At 43.4% G+C, this 22,559-nt stretch overlaps 1 protein-coding gene across 2 annotated transcripts in view; it reads right to left on the bottom strand.

The window, feature by feature from the left end:
- Window positions 1–22,078, bottom strand: part of chm (CHM Rab escort protein) — a 31,273-nt gene extending 9,195 nt beyond the window's left edge. The window contains exons 1-11 of one of the 2 annotated variants that reach the window (XM_027027232.2): window positions 22,003–22,078; window positions 15,620–15,686; window positions 15,073–15,145; window positions 14,825–14,955; window positions 14,075–14,432; window positions 13,426–13,542; window positions 11,681–11,801; window positions 11,059–11,281; window positions 5,794–5,871; window positions 2,073–2,177; window positions 927–990 (exon numbers count right to left, since the gene is read on the bottom strand). In XM_027027232.2, the coding sequence (XP_026883033.1) occupies window positions 927–990; window positions 2,073–2,177; window positions 5,794–5,871; window positions 11,059–11,281; window positions 11,681–11,801; window positions 13,426–13,542; window positions 14,075–14,432; window positions 14,825–14,955; window positions 15,073–15,145; window positions 15,620–15,686; window positions 22,003–22,054 (1,389 nt within the window). In that variant the 5' untranslated portion in view covers window positions 22,055–22,078. The remainder of the gene's footprint in view (window positions 1–926; window positions 991–2,072; window positions 2,178–5,793; window positions 5,872–11,058; window positions 11,282–11,680; window positions 11,802–13,425; window positions 13,543–14,074; window positions 14,433–14,824; window positions 14,956–15,072; window positions 15,146–15,619; window positions 15,687–22,002) is intronic. The other variant, XM_081719019.1, reaches the window with a different exon arrangement.
- Between the last annotated feature and the right edge of the window lie 481 nt (window positions 22,079–22,559).

Genomic DNA, 22,559 nt, shown 5'->3' with positions numbered 1-22,559 from the left:
GCTAATTAAAACTAGCCTTAATATTTAATTATGTTGTCACACAGTCATGTAATATTTCATTTTCACACTGCGTCAGGAAGCAGATACGAATTTCTGCCGAGTCTAATGAGCATAAATTACCTACGCTTTGTGTGCACAAGTCTGTGTGCGCACAACAGTGTGTGTGTGTGTGTGTGTGTGCGCGCGCGCGCGCGACACTGAATCGCAGGTATTTGATGGAGATCAAACCAGGCCAGGCTGCGAGCCAATTGAATGAGTGTAGGGCCTCTATTCAAATCCAAATTCAAATGCAAATTCCATATTGAATTCATCAACCTTGATTCTCGTGTCCTCTTCATCTATGAGACCTATATCCACCGTCCGTATCTCTGGCACTCAAATTAGCCTCGGCGGATGCTAGCACGTCACCTTTCATTCTCCTGGCACTCCGATTAATTCATCAAATTCCAAAGCGGTTAGAGAGCGCTGCATTACGCGCCTTTCACTGAACCGCTTTTCTTCCTCCTCATAATTCACTTTGGAATGTAATGCTCGCGAGCGCGACGTCAAAACCGCGGTAACGATCCCACAAATCGGCTCTGATGTTTTGTTTCTTCTTTGCCTGCTGACTCTTGGACACGTCCCAGGAATCCATACAAATGTGATGGGCGGCATAAAGAAACGACGCAAGGCAGGACAAGTTGCACGGCAGTAGCGCAAGGCTGGCAGGAAACGCGCACGCCCACAAACACAGACGGCCAAGGAGAAGATGGCTGAATTTAAATGCGTGTATGGATATGCGAGAGGGTGCTTTTGTTGTGATGGGCCTCCTTTTGTTTGCGATTAAGAAGGGGGGTTCCACAGAGTACGATGAAAAAGAGAATGAAAAGAAGAGCCAGCCAGCGAGATATACAGGCAGACAGACGCACCCTCCCACAAACAAGTACCTGCTGATCAGACTCGTAGGACAAAACCGATCGGTCTGTGATGACCACTGCTCTGGAGATCTGCCTGAGATCACACACACACACACACACACACACACACACACACACACACACACACACACACAAATACATTTACATCCAACCAAGTAAAAAAAAAAAAAAAAAAAAAAATCAATATCAATGTTTTATTAAAGAAACAATAATACAAGTCAGGAAAAAAAGAAGAAAAGGTTTATGAAGATTACACATAAATAGTTTAGGGTTATAGAGATTAATGAGTGAGGGCATGATGGAGAAGGGAGAAAGTAAAACTCTAAATCTAATTTGGTCCATTACAATTTATAGAGGTTGCAATTAACGTCGACCATATAAAGGTGTGACGTCTCTGAACTGGCACTTTTGTTCAGTATTTAAAAACATACAGCAGCATTCTGAGTCTATAAAAATAAAATAAGTCAATTTATTCTGCTGCAGAACACATCCAAATATGCACCATATTCTGACAAAGTTCACAAAAGTTCTTAAAGTACCCTTATCCTTTAGATTTATTCACCAATAGTAGTCAAACAGGAATAAAGTATAAAATGTTAATATTTGAATAAATAAAACTTATGGTTTTGGTAAAAACTGCAAAGAAACAATATAATCTTCAAATAATAGATATAAAACAAGGGTTGAATGATAGCTGCTTGATCCTTTCTTGGTAGTTGGTAGCTGATGAACGTGCTTGACTGAGCAGTCCACAGTACCATTCTCCATTAAAGTCACAGCTGCATATCACTGCCACCACGAAATGGCTCAAAAGACAACAATAATTGTGTAACTTTAACCTGCATGATTTGTGCCATTCTAATTTAGCCTTGATTGCTGCTAAAAACAAAACAAAACCACCCAAAAAAATAAAAATAAATAAATAAATAAATAAAATAGGCATGTGGATCCGGTGTAATTTCACTACTGAGCTGAGTGGAGTGTGTTGGATTACAATGTACTCTGCGTCAACACAAGAGGGATCGATTTACAGCAGTAAATTCTGCCCGGCCGTCTCTCTGTGGTTATCACATCTGTCTCAAGTACGTTATTGACTGGCACATGAAAGCTGCCAGTGAGGGGGAAAAAAAAGGCTCCACCCCTCCCCCCGCCCACCTGTGTGAGGTCTTCGTCCTCTGCTCCTCTCTGATGTAGCTGTCCTCCACCACAAAATGGTTGCAGCTGATTCGCTGGCCATGCGTGTCAATTACAGCTTTACACCTATCAAGACAAACGGCGGAATGGGCGAGTCACAGAGCAGAATGGGCGAGTGACAGGCCAAATGCGCCTTGAGATGGTCACTGAAATTAGTTGGTTTAAGGCTCTCCAGTTGAAGGTCCTTGACTCACCACTACAAGTGACAATTCATTAAAAGTCAGGAAAAACTGAATAAATTCAATACGTGGTTAGATTTATATGCTATTTTAAGAGTGAGAGAAGGCCCACAGAGCAACAGGAGATATAGTGAAAATCTCTCTGTTGGACTGAAGTTTTGCTATAAAAGTGTTAGCACAAATCTAGGGGCAAACCTGTGACCTTCTTGCTCTTCTGACACACGCACACACACACGAGAGAGAGAGAGAGAGACAGGAAGAAGAAAGGGGAATGAAGGGGAATCTGTCGGCTTGTTATGTCAAGAGTTATAAATGTTCTTTATAGGGCTCATTATCCAAACTAATGGGCTACGGCTGACATCCTTGAAATGGACTTTCACATCACAATAAAGGGCCAGGCGAGCACCTCGCTCCCCCGACAAAAAGAGCGGCCCTCAGAACAATCTTCCCTCCGCCCACGCGCGTCTGCATGCCGGACTGACTCCAGGACAGATCTGTTTACGTAAATGAAGATTTATTTGTGGAGAGGAACTGGTGGAGGAAGACGAGGGCTTTCCAATCAATCGCTAGCAGACATAATGAACATGGGCGATATGGGATACACTCCACAGGCCCAGCATACCTGAGGGGTGAGTGCCAGCAAGATGCATACATGAGGTGTGCATGCATGCGCACACACACGTATGTATGCACACAGCAGGCTTACAGGACCACTTATGCATTTACCTCTGCTTCCAAGAAAAGACTAACAGTTTCTTTAAGAATTGGCCATCTTTGACAAATATCTGACCTCCCACCACACTCAGAGTCCATGCTCTTCTAACACCAGCAGCAAGGACTCGATTACATGCCATCAGCTTCCCTTTGGAGCTTGAAGCTTGGAGACTGTCAAACACTGCAGGTCTGCTGCTTTCCCCATTACTGTGTACTGTACAAAGCTCAGTCCCAGGAGGACCCATATTTATACATACAGAAGTGTCTTCTGTCAGCATTCATAAAATGTTGATATAGTGCTAATCACTGGGTTTCATTTGGCCCCAAGGCCAGGTCCTGCTTTCTAGATCATCAAAACTGTTCATAAATACCTCTCATAAAGCACTGGTGGCCTCTGAGCCAATCAGAGCGTTAACCTTGTTCCCGACGGCACATGCGTCCAAACTCATTTGACTTTTACATACTTCCCAACAAACACTGTTTAGTTTAGACTAAATCAATCATGGGCAGTATGCAAAATGACGTCATGATGGATGGCACAGCTGAGAGCTTATTTTCTCTTGGCAAATAAAGCATGAAATGTGGGCATTCAATTTTAAATTGAAAATCGGTTAAAGTACTAGTGTGTTTGAGCATAAAATTATTATATGAGGAATAAGCTTTACTAATGTTATCACCTGGTGCAGAGTTAATTATGATCATAACTACAAATAATGTGCTTAACAGGTCTCTAAATTTGAGGTGAAGCCTGAGGTGAAGCCTGAGGTCTGAGCTGAGGTCTCAGGTGAACCCTGAGGTCTGAGCTGAGGTAAGGTCTCAGATGAAGCCTGGAGGTGAGGTACTACCAAAACAGGTCTGCGAGATAAAAGCCCGTGGCAAAGAAGTGAGAACCGGAGACAGACAGCTGTTCTGAGTCAGTAACCCAGAGTGACAGGGCCAATCAGCGTAACCGAGTGGAGCGATCGAGTCACGCTGATGAGGCAAGAGATAAGAGGAGCGGGACAAATGGGATTGGACGCGTGATTGAGGCGACTGTCGCCTGCGCTAACAAGTCGGGCCGCCATCGGGCCCACCTCCACGCCAAGTGGCAGGTGGGCTCCGAGGCCCCATAATCCTCTGCTGTATTATTAATCTAGCTCTACCCTTTTCAGCTTTATGCCTGTAATAAGAGAAGACATAGGGACGTAATTTATGATGCTGGGGAAATTAAAATCATTGTTCAGCCTGCCAGACACCTTGCCAACTCTTCTTTTTTTTTTTATACCTCTTCACCTTCATGGAACTTTTTCTTTCCCCCCTGCACCCCCCACCCCCACTGATGTATGGCACGAGCTGGGTCGAGCCGACAACTGGGTGCCTCTGGCAGAGGGCAGCGATTCTCTGACGGAGCTCTACGGAACTGATTTCAGGACCTGATTGACACGGCAGCTTGGAGCCCGTCCAGCGCTCACCCGGGACCCTCCCTGCACATATGGGCAGTGCCGGCCGGCAGGGCTTGGTTCTTGTCCAGGCGTTTGGACTGTGCAGCTTGCCTTGAAAACCTGCGGGGGCCCATGTCACAGAGCACCTCTTGGACTTTCTGGCACTGATAAGCGAGTAGGAGAGGTGGAAGGGCTGGGGAGCCGTGTCTGTTCGTCATGGTTGTCTTCATCAGTTTTTCATATGCCACGTTAAGTCCTGAAGACCAGTTAGCCGCAACACCGCTCAAGCAGGCGGCAGCAGTGGAGGAACGAAGGGCGAGCAAACAGGCTCTGCCAGGGTCACATCATATATATCGAGATGACCTCTGTCAAATGAAACTAGGGAGGGAGACAGTCACCTACGAGCTTGAGAGCTCTTTATGCTCTCCGTGAAGAGGACAGGAAGTCAAAGTCAGGTGTTTCAGTGTGACGGTTCTCTAGTCACTCACGAGCACAGGGCTGTTTTTGGTCTCTGGATTGAACATCTCGTTCTCTGGGCCTTCACCCTAGCAGGGGAGAGACAACTGTATGCACCTTTCCCTGTCCACAATCTACATCCACAGAAACCCCCCCAACCTCACCCCTGGTGGCAACACCCACCACCAAGATGAAAGAAACTCAATATTTCACCCGAGATGCAGCCAGGGAGCGAACAGAAATGAGAGAGAAAACGGGGGAGGGGTGGAGCAGGGAAAAGGAAAAAAAAAAAAAAAGCTCAGATCTAACCTAGTTTATGACAACAATCCACCTTTGAAACTCATTAAGGGCCTTTCTGGTGAGGCCTGACGCACATTATCAGCACAGATTAATCAAGGGAGACTGGAGATGAACTCTCATTTTTTAAGAGGCAGCAACAGAGGGCTTTTTTGTCTTCAGATGAAAATCAATTAGTGAAGGTAAGGCCACAAGGAAAAAGCAGCATCACTCATCGCTGGCCCAAGTGGCAGGGTCCGTGATTTGTCTTCCGAGCTCGGCTGCTTCAGGGGGGCTGTGCACTGCTGTCTCCCAGAAAATTAATTCCATATCTATAATTCTGAGCCCCCCCCCCTCCCCCTCAAAACCCTTGCCCCCTCACCAACTCACTCTCTTACTTTCTTTTTGCTTTGTTTCCGAGGGACCTGTTTACAAAAGAACTCCAGTCAAAGTTGAGCCCTAACCTAGACTAGATGAGCTAGGATGAAGGCCAAGTCTGCTGTCTCCTTGATTTTTATCTTTTTTTTCCCCCACTTGTTTGAAGGGGGGTTGTGGCATGTTTTCTTGTTCTTTTGTTTTAGTATTTGTGTCACAGCGAAGTCGGTGTAGGTGGTGGATCGATGGTGAGCTACTTACTTGCCCGATTCCTTGTCCACAACCAGGCACTGTACGGAATGTCGCAGGCAATAAATCCCACCAAAGACAGCACACATTCTGGAAAAAAAGAAACAGGGACCGACCGACCCACCCACACAGACACACATTTAGGTACAGACACATTACACTGAATTTGGAAACATCTGGCAAACACCCATAATTATAAGTGATAGCATGACATTAAAGGCAACAAAGGATCTGATCACCCCATCTACACTTAAAAAAAAAAAAAAGTCCAATTAATATGATGGGGCAAAATGTCACCAGAAACATTAGTTAGCTTATTTCACACTTTTTGTTGCAGCTTTTTTATTCTGTGGTAAAGGGGTTGTGGCAGCTCAAACAACAAGGAGCAAATTTAATCACTTTGATCAATAAGTAGGAATAACAGCCCCTTTATTCCAGCAGAGTTACATAAGATTAACACTAAATTCCCCCCGTCCATTGAACCAGGCTCAGCAAATGCAAAACCAGCTGGATATGAGCAACTTGGAATACGGTCCTGGTTCACCCAGGAGAGCCACCTTCATGAAATGAGGGAATTACAGAGGCTGCATGTCAGATCTACATGGAGAAAAGGTCTAAAGAAACAGACGAAGAGATAGAAGAAATAGATACACCCAGTCATTCCCATAGTCTATGGTCTTAGAAGATAAAGTGGGGGGGCTGCTAAAATGCCTCTGTCCCCACAAATTAATCTAAAGACATGGCATCTTAATAAAGCACTAGGGAAAGAGAGGCTCAACCTGCCAGTAATCATCTGGGCCCATCTCATGTCCTCCACAGAAGCCCGCAGAAACGGAGGGGGAAAGTCCTTTGATGTCATTAACCCTAACTGACAGACGTTTAAGATGATATTACTCTAATTAACTGCACGCCATCGGCCACGATGGCAGAGCTCAGGGGGGCCGCCATCTTCTTCCCCTCCCCGTGCCCCGCCGTTCGCCCCTGCAACATCGCGCGCCATCACGGGGCTAAATTAACAGTTGTGAAAATCCGGTACCCCCGTACAAGCCCTCGGTCTTTATAGCCTCTAAATGGCATTTCAGTTCCTATCAAGGCGGGAATCAGGGGACGTGATTTTTTAATACGCTAGCAAAACAATGGGGGCCATTAATAGCCCGATGCCATGACAGCGCCCTCACCGATGATTTATGAGTTTGTGTATAATTTGATTATGCTATTAATTCCACTGATTACAGCTGCAGCGAGTGTGGAGAAGGTCACATCCAAAATAAATCTTCGACAACTCCCCCCTTCTCATCACCTAACCCTCCCCTTCACCCAAATCCCCACAAAACAACTGCCTCCAACTAGTTATTTCTGTAATTAAAAGGTAATGTAACAAGAAGCTCAAATAAGCTGCAGGCTCTACCAGCAACATCGCACTCAAGCCCAAAATAAATTGAACGGAGCCTTACAAGTGCGGAAGCTGCCTTGTTTTTAAGTCCACGGGAACGTGATGGGACGGTAATGATGAAATATCAGAACCACATAATGGCTAGGTATACCCACAGGCTGTAATCCAGTACAAATACAAGTTTGTTAAGATAAGTAGATTGTTCCATCATGGACAATGAGGGTTAGGGGACAAACAAGCAAACATGGACATCAATGATCAAAAATTGAGCTAGTGGACATTTTTTGAGTTTCTGTCCCTGTGCCCATCAACCTTGTTCCTTCAAGAGGAGGACCGAAAATCAACCTTAAAAAGAGTCTGGTCTGGCCTATGCTCCGTTATAGGTACCACCATGGAAAGGTGTAGGCAAACACATGCTTTCTCCAAAGGGCATGGCCAATTACCATCTTCTGCAGCCAATCACAATGGCCTGGTACATTTTACAAGGACATGAGTTCATAAGCACTAAGCATTTTTCATAATACCATCACATGCATTATGTGCCGTGTGAAGAATATAAATAGGAGGGTAGGGTGATTAATTACTATCATCTCAACCAATTATATTATTCACCTCATACCTGTGAAACAGTTATACTAAACACAATAGTGCATGACAACAGCACATTTGTGTTTTACTTTATTTTGTGCAGCTGTGAAAAGGCAGTGGAATGTGAGATTTGAGTATTCTAAGGTTAACACCACTCCGGGTCCATAAAAGTCCACTGATGAGTGCTCACTGTATTAACTACATACCTTTCATACCAGTTCCAATGTAGTCACTCAATAATTCATAGTAGTTGCTGAATAATACTCCCCAAGATTAATAACTAAGGAATTAGCTTGAACTAAAGAGGTTAACACCTCCTTATATACATCAGGTAATTAAGATTCATTGTCTTTACTCATGAAGACACTTTGCCTCAACTTTGCACGTTGGTGTTACTGGGACTGAGATCTAATGGTCAAATGTCTGTAAATGAAAAATTCAAACAGCAAGTTTTTGTTCCACCAAGCAGGACCGAACACACACACACACACACACACACACACACACACACACACACACACGACAGCTAATCAGATGTTTGAAGACCAAGGCCAACTGATTAAGTAAGTGGAAGCAGGTGCACTCCTGTACTGCTGGAATGTATACCAGCTTCCGCAATGTCCCTCTGCAGAGAAGATTGCATATCCGTGATTTAGAATCCGGTGACTGCATGTCTCTTTAGACGTTTCAAAATGTACACGTTAGTGAAGGTGAGACAGGCATGCCTCTCGATTAGGCCTTCATAATGAAGTTAAAGCCACTGGTACTTCCGTCCCTCTCAAGCCAAAAGTCGTCAGGAGAATTCATGACGAGTAACAGCCAAGTGGTTTACAATCACTTTTTCTGCGTGCGTCAACAGTAAATCCTCCGCGATCCAGGAGGAGCTAAACAAACAGAATTACCGTGCGCTGCAAAGACCACTCACCTGTCAGGATCGCTGTTCACAAAACGCGCTTGTAATCTGGGGTGCTGCGCGCCAGAGTGGGGGGCTAATGGTTGGCCAATAATTAAAAGAAAACAAAGCGCCATGCTGCCTGGCCAGCCGTTCTCGCCGAAAATTAAATCCCACTCCGATCAGAATAAATTAGATGTTTATTGCGCCCCGAGATGACGAGGTGGATGAAGAAAAAATTACACCGAGGAAATCTGATTTGTGAGCTAATGTTGGAAATGACAATCATTGGTTCTAATTAATGCATTTCCTCGTCCTCTCAATCTGTTTTTTTTTTGTTTTGTTTTGTTTTTGGTTTTTTTTTTGTTTTTTTTTGAATGTTGTGTGATTGAAGCGTGGCGCTAGAGGTTGCAAATCAAAAGCTGCCACGACCGGATGCATTTACAAGACTAAATGAATCGCATTCTCTCAAACTGCGCGCTCCTAGCTGTCGGGGAAGGGCCAGCGAACGTAATGGGAAATAAGAAAGCCAGCAGCGCCAAAGGTTATTTGAAAATTAAAAAGAGTCTTCGCTGTCAAAACTTGAGGGATAATGCGGGCAAGGACAGCAAAGCATTTCATCACTTTATTAGCGGCGCTGCTCGCTGATCTGTGAATAACCCGAGAGAGTGAGCATTATTGAGTTTGCGCCGCCGTCCATCCATCCATCACCTGCGAACAGGTATCAGCTTGATGGATGACCCCGCCTCCTCACCACCTCTCACGCCGACTTCTGTCTCTCTATCCCTCGCTTCGGTCGCCTCTCGAGGTCCCTGCCTTTTCGTTTTGCAGCCCCTCCGTCATTCTCCTACTCGCTGCTCTCCTTGTTCTATTACATTCGCCTGTCCTGCAGTAGCTTACACTGACCGCAAGTCATGATTGAATACATGGCGACGTTTATACTAATATGAGGCGAATATGCTAATATATCAATCGAACAGGCGTGGGTTAAATGCGACATAAACCACCCCCCCCCCCCACCACCACCAAAAAAAACAAAACAAAAAAAAAGTTTTCGTTGCCCCGAGGGTGGGACAACAGGTTCTGGAGTGTCTAACTGAAAACCTGCAGGCTGGACTGAGACCAGACATGCTCGCACTTATCTGAACGTCAGCCCCGGCGATTGGTGGAAAATCAAAAATGCTAAATGACCTGCTGCACAGCGGAGGGATCACATTAAGATTCTCACGCCGAGCTTTTATCCTCTGGTAGGTTAGGACGTGTATATCTAACAGCAAGAGAAATGAATTTTGACAAACTTACGTGTAATATCTAGGACAGAAAAATGTATTATAGACGTGGACCGTATTTAAAAACCCTGCTACTGTATATGACATCCAAGTTCATGTTAAAGTGGTACTTCTTTACATTCTATCTACCTAGCCTCGAATTGCAGACAACAGAACATTTCCTGGATACATGAAACCACCACTGTGAAATTATGCCTCCATCCCAACCAACCGGTTAACACTATTAAATTCCATTAAAATGTTTTGTGGGAACCAGACACTCTTTTGGAAATTAACACAACTGCTACCAAGACTACACTTTAGTTAATATCTTCTGTACGGACTAAAAATCTGAGACACTTTACGAATGTTTTTCATATGTCCCAAAAACGTAATATGAAGTCAGGCCATCTTTATGGAGCATGAGATATCCAACAGGTCCTAATTTAGAGACTGTATGGTCCCTTGCATACCATGGGGCAATTTCAAGATAAACACCACATGCATGATGCATGTGGTGTTTATCTTGAAATTACCTTTGGGGAGATATGCTCTCTAAAACTGGCCTTCTACCAGAGTTCTTCTCACTGACAGGAGCACCTCTTCTCTGTGGCAGTGGCCTAAAGACTCCTCGCCTCCAAGTGCCACAGTTTTACAGCACTGATCCCCACAGAGTCGGACTGCTAAAAGCAGCCACTTACAGCACTGCAAAGGGTTGGCCCTTCTTTGTCCTTTAGTGCCCTGTGTCGGTATGTGTCTGTGCATAGAGAGAGAGCTTATCTGTATATGCTTTATGCACGGAGAATGATTTGATTTCTCAGATGTGCTCCAAATTAATTACACTGCAGTCATACTCAAAGTCAGTTGCATTTTTCTCAGGTGCATTAGCTCTATCCCCCTACAGACTTCTAACATACCTTATACAGCTAATCAAGGAGGATAATTGGAGTATTTGAACATTAGTGTGTTAATTAAGGTTGGAACCTAACTGTAATGTTTTAATTAATTATTTAGCTTATTATATGCAGCTACCATAACATTTTTTAGATGATGGGGAAACAATTATACAATATGTGAGAAGCTACAAACGTGTCAGCTTATGCTTCTGACTTAAGAAGTCATCAAGGCCACCTCACCTGCAAAAGCACTGTGGAATCTCACCCAGGCCGTACAAGGGGAACAGGAAGGGCGTGTTGCCGTAGCGACCGAGGCATTGCAAGAAGTGCTGCGTGGCTTTCAGACCCTCCTCAGTCAGAATCTCTTGGTCCGCCATGGAGATGGAGTGCAACACAAAATGCTGCAGGTTCTCTGTAAGTTTCTGACTCTTCAGGAACTCCCAGAATGGCTTCTCTGAGAAGCCTGAATGCATGATGTGTTGAGGAGGAATAAAAACCAGTTAGTAGCGCTTGGCTCACTAGTAGCTACCACTTTTGACTTGGATTTTAGCAGCAGTTGGGATACAAAATGTAACAAAAACAAGACTCTGGCATTGGGAAAGTGACTTCTACTGATTCTATAAATGCACTTATTTAGAATCTATATGGAAGCCCTTGAACATTTGGATCCCATGAGGGTGCTATATGAGGACACAAACAAAACACACACACACACACACACACACACACACACACACACACACACACACACATATATATATTATGCATTAAGAGAGAAACTATATATATACACACACATACACACATTTGAGACAAAAGGCATGGGGAGGTAAGAGAGAGGCAGAGGAAGAGAGAGTCATACCCTGGAATTCCTCTGGGTGCTGCTCAAAGTCCAGACAGAACGTGAGGAACTTCATCAGCATGCGCTTCTCCACCACATTCAGCTGTTTACTGCCAAATACATCGGCCCGTGAACACGGGACCTCGGAGGGGAGAAAGTAGAGGAAAAGGGATCAAATTGATTAAAATGGATTTGAGAGGTGATGTGGTGCGAGGGGAGAAATGGGTCAAAACAAGATTTGTCCAAAACACACACACACACAGAGAGAGAGAGAAAAATATGTTGGTGGAAGAAAAGAAGACACATGAAAAGAGAGAGAGAGAAAGAAAGCTTTAGTGAAAAACACCTTCACTGTATAATCTCTAGCAAAGAAAAGACATTATTCAACACATTATGCTAAAACATAACAGTGGTTGTCTGAGGGCTAGAAACAACCCAAAACAGTAGCTATTTATAGCCAAGTGAAAAAGAAATACATTTACTGGCATTTTCATCCCAAGTAATTCACCTCTCATACAACACATCTGAAAGTATTAGAAGTGTTCAAACTACAATCTGCTACATATTGGAAGTTCAGCTAAAGGGTCATTTCCCTAAAAATTAAACTAGTTTTGTGTGTCTTCACTTGTTATAATTTTAGTGCTGAAGGACTTAGCCACCATCAATGTGAAAAATGTCGCAATGAATAATTACATAAATCAGCACATCATTTAAAAAAAGCCCCGATCTTGTTTACTAACCATTTAACGCTGAATATATTGCAAATGCCTGTCCATTTGTAACTTGTAAACAATTTTTAATTATTGAAAAGGACAGGTATTCATTCTTTTATATTGGGCTAGGCAAACTATGTCACAATAAACATTTCACACACCACCTATAAAGTAGCAAAAAGACACACTCCTGTGCTGTGCCTATTCAACAACTACAAGGAACTAATATATAAGCAAATAATATCTGATGTCAGGAATACTGGTATATTTGTCCAAAACCGGGTAATTCTGTTTGACATGCCTGAAGAAGAGGCTCCAAGCTATGGTAAGCTGCGCGATACTAGCCAGCATGTCCAGTAGAGGATGTGGTGGGACATCCCAGCGGGTAGAACAGCGACAAATCACAGCCAAGAGTTTAGAAGTGTGTTTGGGAGTTTGCCAGCTTATCACCACTGTCATCACTCCTAGAAATCATCCAACCAAAGGGACAGGCTACTTGTGCACAAGGGAGTAACGTTTTGGACGACCTGACAAATGTGTATATATGCATACACGCCCTGATCTGTGAAATGAGCAGTCACATCCTACCTTCTCCAACCCTCGTTTCACACTTGTGTTACTGTACTTCATTTGTATTATTGCAGTTTTTGTCTCTAAATATCGTGAGGTTATGTCTAACCCTAACCTTAACCCACCTAGGATATCAGGCCAAGATTCAACGTCTACCGCTTTCATTTTATTTCCATCATCCCTCAGTTCAGTAGTCACAAGCACTACAAGCATTGTCCACACATGTAAACAGTGAACACGGCATGCGTTTAGATTAGAATGACCCTGGCATCTTCTCACCAGAAAGAGGTTTTAGACCACTGTGTGAAAATGTCTGAGAAAAGAAAAGCAAAAAAAAAAAAATGGTTCTGTGTGGAAAATACCCGTCCTGCTATTGAAAAGTCACATAAAGCACACATACATTTTTATCCAATATGAAATACTACTTTGTGGATCAAACAAACAACAATCGGATGTTGGTATGTGTGCAAGTGGTCTGTGTACCTGCTTCACCCTGCCATCGCGACAGATGAGGATGCGATTGACGTTCTTGAACTCCGCATAGCGGCTCACGTTGGACTTGATTAGCAGGTCCACTAGCGATCCACGCGAATACAACAGCTGTAAAGCAAGAACAAGGCAGCCCAGCTGTCATCTTCCAACTCTATTACAGATATGACGATCAACCTGTCATGCCAGTCCCATTACTGTCACAATCAACTCACTGCATCAGACCTCTAATAACATAGTGTTATTATATTCTAATAATCAGCAAGATTCAATCGGTAAGAATTGGTAAAAAAGGTTCAATCGGTAAGAAGTGAATCCTTCAGTTTGATGTGTCTATGAAAGAATGGAAGAAAGAACTACTTTGTAGGAAGCAACAAGAAAGTTTAAATAACCATTTAAACATTTAACTAATACACTTAAAAATACTAGAATGTATGTTTAGGAGAACAAAATGTATATCAAAATCAAAGAGGTCAGAAAGGCATTAAAAGAAACTGACATACTAGTCTTATTTTAAGGAAACAACATATCCCACATTCCCAGGGTTTTGCAAAAGTGTTAACAAGTTGAACAGGTCAGGTTGAGGTTTGAAGGATCTCAGGAAAACATTTAGGTGTTTTCAGGTGCAATCACCTACACTCACCTTAGATACCAGATCGATGTTAAACCTGCGCCCCTCCTTCAACAGCTTGGCATAGGTTATCCTCTTGTTCAACTCTATAGGTGCCTCAGCTGGCCTGGTGATTGGTTGCTCCTGTTTGTCACTTTCTTCTGACTGATTAGATTGTTGGGTCTCGGGCATTTGTCTGTTCTTGCAGGCCTCTGATGGCTCCGTCTCTTGTTTGGGAGGCTCAGCAGCACCTTGTGTCCTGTCGCCAGGAGAATCCGAGTGTTGGGGTTCTACAGAACTGCCACTGGGCTCTTCATTTGCTGCTTCAGAATCTTTAGGAAAGCTATTTGCCACGGACGGCGTCACCACCTCCTCATCTTCAGACTCCTCACTATGTGGAAATCAACACCATTAAGAGAACAAGATATTGAACTTCCAAGTTCTCAAAGATATGTGATTTTTTTAACACCATCACAGAAGGACACCAAAAAGTGTCTGTTTTACAAGGAATGTGATTTGCATTTTTGAGAATTTTCTTCCCAAAGCAAATTATGCCATCACTAATTCACTTCTGCACACTGCTGGAGCTGCAATAATGCTGTACCTGGCAAAGCCAGATGAAGTTCATTTTAAAGAGTAGGTTGAAATGCAATGCTTATATGCCAGAAATGCTGGCTTAGACCCAGCCCTGCTTACTGATCCTGAAAATGCTTGAACAACAAAAGGCTTATAAAAAGAAAATTATAAACGGAGGCAAATGTAGCCAATGCAAAAAAACGCTACCTGGCGTAAGAGAAAACTTCCAGGTTGATGATGGAGGAGTCTACGGAGCTGAGAGGCAGCATGTCCTCTCCTTCCTCAATCTTACCCACCCATGCCTGGTCTGACTCGGTGCTTGGCATCTCCTGCTGGGCCTGGACTCCCCCCACCACCACCAAAGCAGATTTAGCAGCATGCCACAGTTCTCAAGTTGACGTTAGACAGGGAACTACCTGAACATTGTGTTTACACAGAAGAAAGGAGTGAAAAACCTTGTACTCTTGGATCCATGACAGCAGGCTGTTGAACGTGAAGCTCGCCCAATTTCCAGCATAATAGTTTCTCCTGTAGAATAAAACGGGGGTGGGGGGTGTTAAAGGTCTCAATTACAGTGACAGTATTAAAACTAAACACTGAGAGAAGAAGGGATGAAGAGTTTTCAAATCCTGTCTACAAATTGTCTAAATTATCCACATTTCTGAATTTTGAGGTTGAGCAAGACTTGCGAATGACTCCAAGGTTACTCGTTCTAATCTTGCTAATCCACCCAGGTTTTTGCAAATCAGCATTATACCATTGCAATACCACTATGCAGCCAAAAGCATTAAGAACCACAGGATTTGAGGAAAACACATCTAAGAGTAACAGTTTAAATGAGCTTTAATTTTTTTTCCACTATGATTGTCAGACTCACAATATTCAAACATAATCTACACATCTTATTAACTAGCAAAAACAGTTCCTCAAACACCAGACTCCTTTTTGCCCAGTTACGCACTCGTACTTACCTGGTGACAAAATAACTCACGAGAGCCTTACCTGTCCAAGTGCAGAACCTTCTGGCCGACCCGTGAGCAGGCAGCAGCAAGGACAGACTCGGTGAGGCCTGCGAACGAACCAAGACGGCGCGCATTGTCACCGGCCACCGTTAAATCCTCCACCGCGCTCTACTCTCTGACCTCGCGTCAAATGAAATGCTTCATTCAATTTGGGAAGCGCCTCGCATTTCGACCTCGCGTCGCCACCCAGATCACCGCCTGGCTCACTTTCACAATTGCACCTCCGCGATCGTAAAAGGCATTAGGGCCCACTTGAGTTCCATTCAATTCGACTGCTGCATTGGCCAGCACACAACTGGAAGGCAACATATGAAAGTGCAGAGCAACAGCGTTATGATTAAAGTGATGTAGAGTAACTTCAAAGGGAGTAATCAAGCATTCGAAAGCAATATCTTGACCAATCCAAGCCCAATTATGAAGACCTCATGTATCGTGTATTACTTTCTAATTCAACTCAAGAAGAGGTTGAGAATTGTCCAGATAGTTGAATCAGGTGTTTTGAAGCAGGAAAAAGACAGAAGTTGAGAAGTTGTAACCAACTGCAAAGCCTGGGGTTTCTAGGCCCGGAGATCACAAATTCTGAATATTGCACCCTTTCACTACATTCCCCATACTCCCCTCCTCCCCCTGCCAAGTACTAGTGCTAAGCAGAACTGCTTTTTTATGCATTTTATGCATTTTTTGACATTTTTAATCTTCGTCTGCTGCACATTCCCACACACCTTTCATTCTGTTGGATTTCATTTCCCATTACAGATAAAACACTGGTAGCATTTGGTACATTTACAAGAATGAATACTAACTTAGCACACCGTTTTACATACTGTAAAAAGTAGCAGTAAAAAAAAAAAGCTTTTGCGGACAGTGTGAGGTCTGGAGGATCAAGACTGAGCAGCAGCCGGGCTGAAAACAACTCCATTAAGCCACTGAAGCATGCCTGTCCCTCCATCTTTCTTCTTCCTCATCTGGCCTTGCCTGGTGCCGCCTCGCGTGCACAATGGAAAAGTGATTTATTCCGAGCGGACCTGCAGGCCCGGCTCCTCTTTTCTGGGCCTGGCCATTTAACTGATGGAGAATCCTCCACTGGCTGGTTATGGCCTGCCACACATTCACCGTTTCACACGGGGCCGTATTGAGGGGAGGCGAAGAAAAACAGCGTTTTTGCTCCGTATTCGGCTTCCGACCGCTGTTCCCAACAGCTGCTGGAGCGGAGGCTGATGCTGGGGAAACGGTTTTCGACTTTTCATTTGGAATGATCTGGAACGCTACTGGAAAGTAAAGACTATTCAAATGTTCAACTGCCATGATGCACAGTATGAACCAATATTTATATATGCTCAATGGATTAATCTTTATGGGTATCATTTAAAAATACCTATGAAGAACTGTGGAAGAAAAAATCTTTATAGCTGAAACTTGTGTTCAGAACTAGCCATTCTGTTTTGGCTCAGTAAGACTCTACTTCAAAAACATTCTTTAACACAAACTACATAATTTAGATCAATGGAAGGAAAATATTTGTTCATTTCCCTTCGTTCAGCCCCTTTCAAACAGGAAGCATCTGAATAAACTATTTGGCGGAAAAGCAATAGGCCGCGCCGCCTCTGTCTGTCGAGACGATACTAAAGATGTTTTTAAAAAGTGTAAATAACCTCTTGCCGCCATCTTTTAATGCCATTTATCCCATCCGGTATCGATTTTTCCACATCATGTTGGCTAAAGACAAACATTACCTGCCATAAAGCACTAGTGCCACACAGACATGCTTGGCGATAAATAATAGATTGGGGCCGGCAGGACTTTGATGACCGAGCAAAGCCCGAAATGCTTTCAGCAGGAATTGTATGAAATCATAAATCACTCTTCATTTCGGAGAACATTCCAAAATGGATTCTATCTCTGCACCTTGAAAGTCATTTGGTGCGTTATTTATAGTCGGTGCTGAAAAAGAGAAAGAGAAAGAGAAAGGGAGAGAGGGAGCAAGAGGGAGAGAGACAAAAGCCAGGGAATCCACTTTCCCTTCACACTCCTCCACGTTCTGTCACCCATTCCCCCTATCCATCTCACCCTCACAGCCAGTCAGCAGTCTCCCCTGTTCTTTACCTCAGATTTGTGGGTGGCCGAGGTCAGCGGCGGAGCATCCTCAAATTAAACCAAGCTCCGTGGGTGGGGGAGGGGCCGACTCGGCGCTACTTCACAGAGTTCAGTCAAGCCGGCTTCACAAATTACAATCCAGACACGGATGTAAAGTAATCTAGACGCAGATGTACCCTGGTTCATCGCGGTGTACTGCGAAGACTAGCTCTGGCTGTCTGCACCGCTCAGAGGTGCCGCTGGAGCTAACAAGCCAGCAATCCTGCACTAATGCTCGAAGAGCCATGAGAAATCAGTCAGCTGAGAAAGAGCAGCAGTGTGCACACCGTTGAGGACTGCACTCCATAATCGTATGGTTGCTAATAGAGGCCATTTGAGCCACGGGCAAAGGAGGTCCATCTGAGATGAATAGTTACATTAACCAACCCGCCGAGTGCGGCCCAGCAAAACTGCTTGCTCGTTTCCGCTGTTGCGGCTCTATTAGCGGTAAGTGTGAGCATGACTCTGCTATGAGAAATGCTAATTGTGTGCCTCAGTCATGGCCATGTCGGGCAAATGGACAATGCACCAGAACCAGCAGTACGCTCCTATCAGCTGTGAGGAGTTTCATTATAGCCTGCTACTGTTGTAATTCTTCAATTACTGAATTGACCAGTTCAACTACTAAACTGACTAGAAGGGGTTTTAAATGGGTAATTCAACACAACAATGTTAGTAACACAGGGTGGGGTTCAAGGTGTTTTATGCCAAGAACTTATCAATTAGTTCTTGGCTGAGGACAGAGACCAAGAAGCCAAAGCCTGTACTTCACAGCAATGCTTATCTGCACAAATGAGGACAAAAAACAGCATGTATTTGCTGTTTATAGGACAGAAGACAGTGAGGTGTTGTAATCCTCCATCTCCCACTCCTCTTGGTGGAAGCAAAATTTATTTTACCACACAAAACAGCCCACAAGGAATCTACTTAAGATCATAGCCTATACAACAAGTCAGTTTAAAATGAAACCAAGTAAACCAAATTAAAGAAAGAATAGGCCTTTGGTCATGTAACATATTAATGCAAACGCAGCTAAATTGCATAGAACAAATACCCTAAATTGTGTGTAACCATCCCTGCTTCTATATGTTAGAACAGCAGATTCTTACAAGTACAGTTTAGCACCAACCATAATCTCACAGTAGTTAAGGCTCAGTGGTTAAGGTACTTGACTTGTAATCGGAAAGTTGCTGGATCAAGCCCCACCACTGCCAAGTTGCTACTGTTGGCCCCTGAGCAAGGCGCTTAACCCTAAATTGCTCAAGTTGTACTCACTCATAATTGTAAGTTTTTTTTGGATAAAAGCGTCAGCTAAATGCCATAAATGTAAAATGTAAAAATGTAAATTCTGCAGCAGATCTCCACAAACAGGTAACCTTTCAAAAGCTCTGATTTAAACCTAACGTGGGATGACCGTTCTTGTCACAGTCAAACAGGAGGCTGCACAACTGGTCCAATGCTTCAAGCACATATATAGCTGCAGGACGACCTTGGTCAAATGTAATTCCATTAAGAAAGGATGAAATGCTTTTGCGTGTAATCTACCCAAATGGTCAAAGCCTCAGTTATGTGATCACTCTTACAACATGTTCACTAAGTGGAAGCACAGGGGAGAAGCAGTGTTGAGGTATTCATCTCTCTTAGCTGTCACAGGAACCTTGGCTCATGGTTACCTGTGCAGCACAGTCTTATTTGTTTTCCCATCTTTTCAGTTGCACATTCACGGTCAACCCACAGAGGTCTTCAGGTCCACAGAGCACTTCAGGTCCACAGAGTTGGTCTTAGATGGTCTTAGAATGTCTCAGTGTTACAAGGTTTGCTTTTAAAAGCTGTTATCATCATGCATAAATGTATTAACTCCATTTAACAACATAAATCTTGACATGGTGAAAAACAGATTCACAAGTCTAGATTTCCAAGACACTTCAATGTACATATTAAATAGCACGTTACTGAATCATTTTTGTATGGAACATTAAAGCAAACCAGAAACTGACAAAAATCCAAATTGGACAAAACACTTTGCAGGCCACTCTCTGACACACTCACTTCTTATATCACTGACAACTCAGCACAGCAACTTACTTAAAATGGCAAATCCAATGGCCCACCAACAATCTGGCTTTCTGCACTCATGTCTTCCACCTGTCTCTTTTTCAAAGTGTCCACAGAAAAAAAATCCACATGCTCCATATACCAGGCTGTGCACTTCAACGCTCTCAAGACCTTCTGGTCAGCACCCAACGGGGTGTGGCAGACAGGAACGTGGCCTTACATGCGGCCAGCGGGACCACCAGATGTCAGAGGGGCACCACCATATTGATTAGCAACTGCTCCTTGTCCATACCCTCATTTGCACCTGTACACAGTGGTGAGGGGTGGGGGAATCAAAGGAGGAGGGGGTAACTAGGGAACCTGGGACAAACATGCCTGCCTGAGCAACCTTGACACACAGCAGTGTCTGAGCAGAAATAGTGCAGGTCGCATGTGTCCCCATGTCACTGGCAGCCTGGGGACCAGCTGGCTCTGGTGGTTTTGCATGAGCGCAACCAGAAGTGGGCCAGAGATATTCATTTGCGCGCCATCAATCACAGTGCGAGGACGTCGCTCTTAGCCATAGCGAAACGTTCCCCTTTTTTCTGTGCTTTTCTCCCTCATCTTCCTCCCTACAGTGTAGAACAATGCACTTTGCACCAGGGAGCATCTTCATCTCTTGGCTCCGGTGCTGTCCTGAGGATCTGGCCTGCATACGAGAGCACTCCCGCACTCCGAATCGGGACACTACAAATAAGAATGAGGACAGCAGCATTGAAGGGGTCCCACTACGTTCTTTTGTGGACACCTCCTACGGGCAGGGAGTGTAGTAGCCTAAATCACTGGCTGTGTTCAAAATCTAGTGGTGAAGCAGGTCATAGAGGCAAAGTCAATAGCAGTTGTACTTCAGTGATTCAGAGACTGGTTTATGTGGGCTACTTTAGAATAGAGCTTTGAAAATTAGTACAAAGTAGGCTACCTTTGAGAGCAGAGGAAACTAATTTAAACTGGGTCTGGTCAGGGTGAGGGAAACTTGTAAACTAGACCAGTACTTGGATAGCCGCGAACATGTATCTTCATTTATGAGCAAGTATTTAATCAAATTATTTTGCACTTGAATAGGCATCATCTTGGCCATAAAGGGTCATAAGAACCAGTAGAGAAAATCTTAACATATTCACCTGATAAATTGCACTAATTGGGGTGGTGAACATATTGGACATCTTGGAACAAAGGAACAAAGGAATAAGCATCATAAATGGCACAATCTAACCATTACTCAGGTAAAGATCAGGGCCTAACTTTTAATCTACACTCAGATGTGCTTCAAGAAGAACTGCTATGACTGTCAATATTTAGATACAGCAGAAACTGATTTATGGAAGAGATTACTGATTTAGGGTTTGTTTCCTTACACACACTCGCTAAAAATGATAATGGCAACTGCCTAGTTATCAATGTGGTAAAAGACAAATGAGACCTGTGCCAGGCAACTAAACCATGCAGGGAGGTAATAAACAAACCAAACTGGATATATAGAAACAATTATGAAACACAATATAGTCTGTCGTGCAGGGAGTACAATCAAATAGGCTTTTCATAAATACTGTGACCATAAACTTGGTCTAAATGATCCAAATTACTGTATAGTGTCGATGTAATTAGACTTTTCCTTAACCGCCTAGGTGAGTAACATTTCTGGGATATACATTAAACACTTCAGCGAGATCAAGACCTATTTCTCCAATGTCGTTTATCTATAATCTGAATCAAGTTATTTTTATCTAAAGCAAGTAATAAAATGAAATAAAAAGGTTAACCAGCTAACTACTCCGCTGTACCTAATAGATGTTAAACTATTCGAATCATACACAGATCAGCTTTTAATAGGTTTAACCGGCATCGACTACGTACAGCCATATGTAATTCTATCTAATTCTATGTATCTGTCTGAAATGGTCGCCGTAGTGGTGAAACAAAGCTCCTGTAACATCCTGCCACACGACGATGGGGCTCTGCCGTCGTGTCAACATAGCTCTGGACATTAGCTAGCAACGAAGTAGCTTCTAGCCATGTGTGGCTTTGCATGAGCGTGAAGCCGCCACTGTATTTATGTATTCTTCAGCAGTAGTGGACCTACAACTAGTATTTTTTGAGAACAACAAAATTATGCTCCTTTATATGTGAGTTTCTTACCTGTCCCAAGTATGACAACATCAAATTCGGATGGGAGGTTGTCGGCAGCCATCTTGAACGTACAACCGTCACGTGACACAACATAACGTGACGAATAAATTATAAGGAAGCTTTCGTGATTAAAGTCTTTTAAAGTCCAATGGGGAACAGTAACAACAACAATAATAATAATAATAATAATTATTATTATTATTATTATTGTTGTTGTTGTTGTTGTTGTTGTTGTTAATGATAATAATAATAAATGGTTGTAAATTTGTTCATTTAACTTGAAACTTGACTTAAGGCAAAGATAAACAAAAACTATAAGTAGAAAGAAATGTTTAACTCTAATATGCAGAAACACCTATGGCAATGCATTACATCTTTGTGTTTAGGGTAGGTATAGCCAACAAGTGTTTGTGCTCTGCCTTGGAGCCTTTTTATTTCCCTTAATTTGCTCAAGCCATCTTGCTGATGTTGTATATAGATATCATGCACCATTTAACATATTTTAACACTTGCCTCAGATTCTCAGTTGGATTCACTTTTGCTCTTTCAATCAGGAGCATTCGCTG

Source organism: Electrophorus electricus, chromosome 8, assembly GCF_041902795.1.
Source record: "Electrophorus electricus isolate QZ-2024a chromosome 8, ASM4190279v1, whole genome shotgun sequence".
NCBI classification, from domain to species: Eukaryota; Metazoa; Chordata; class Actinopteri; order Gymnotiformes; family Gymnotidae; genus Electrophorus; species Electrophorus electricus.
The sequence above is the reverse complement of the archived record's forward strand: the minus strand, read 5'-3'. Positions and strand labels throughout refer to the sequence as shown.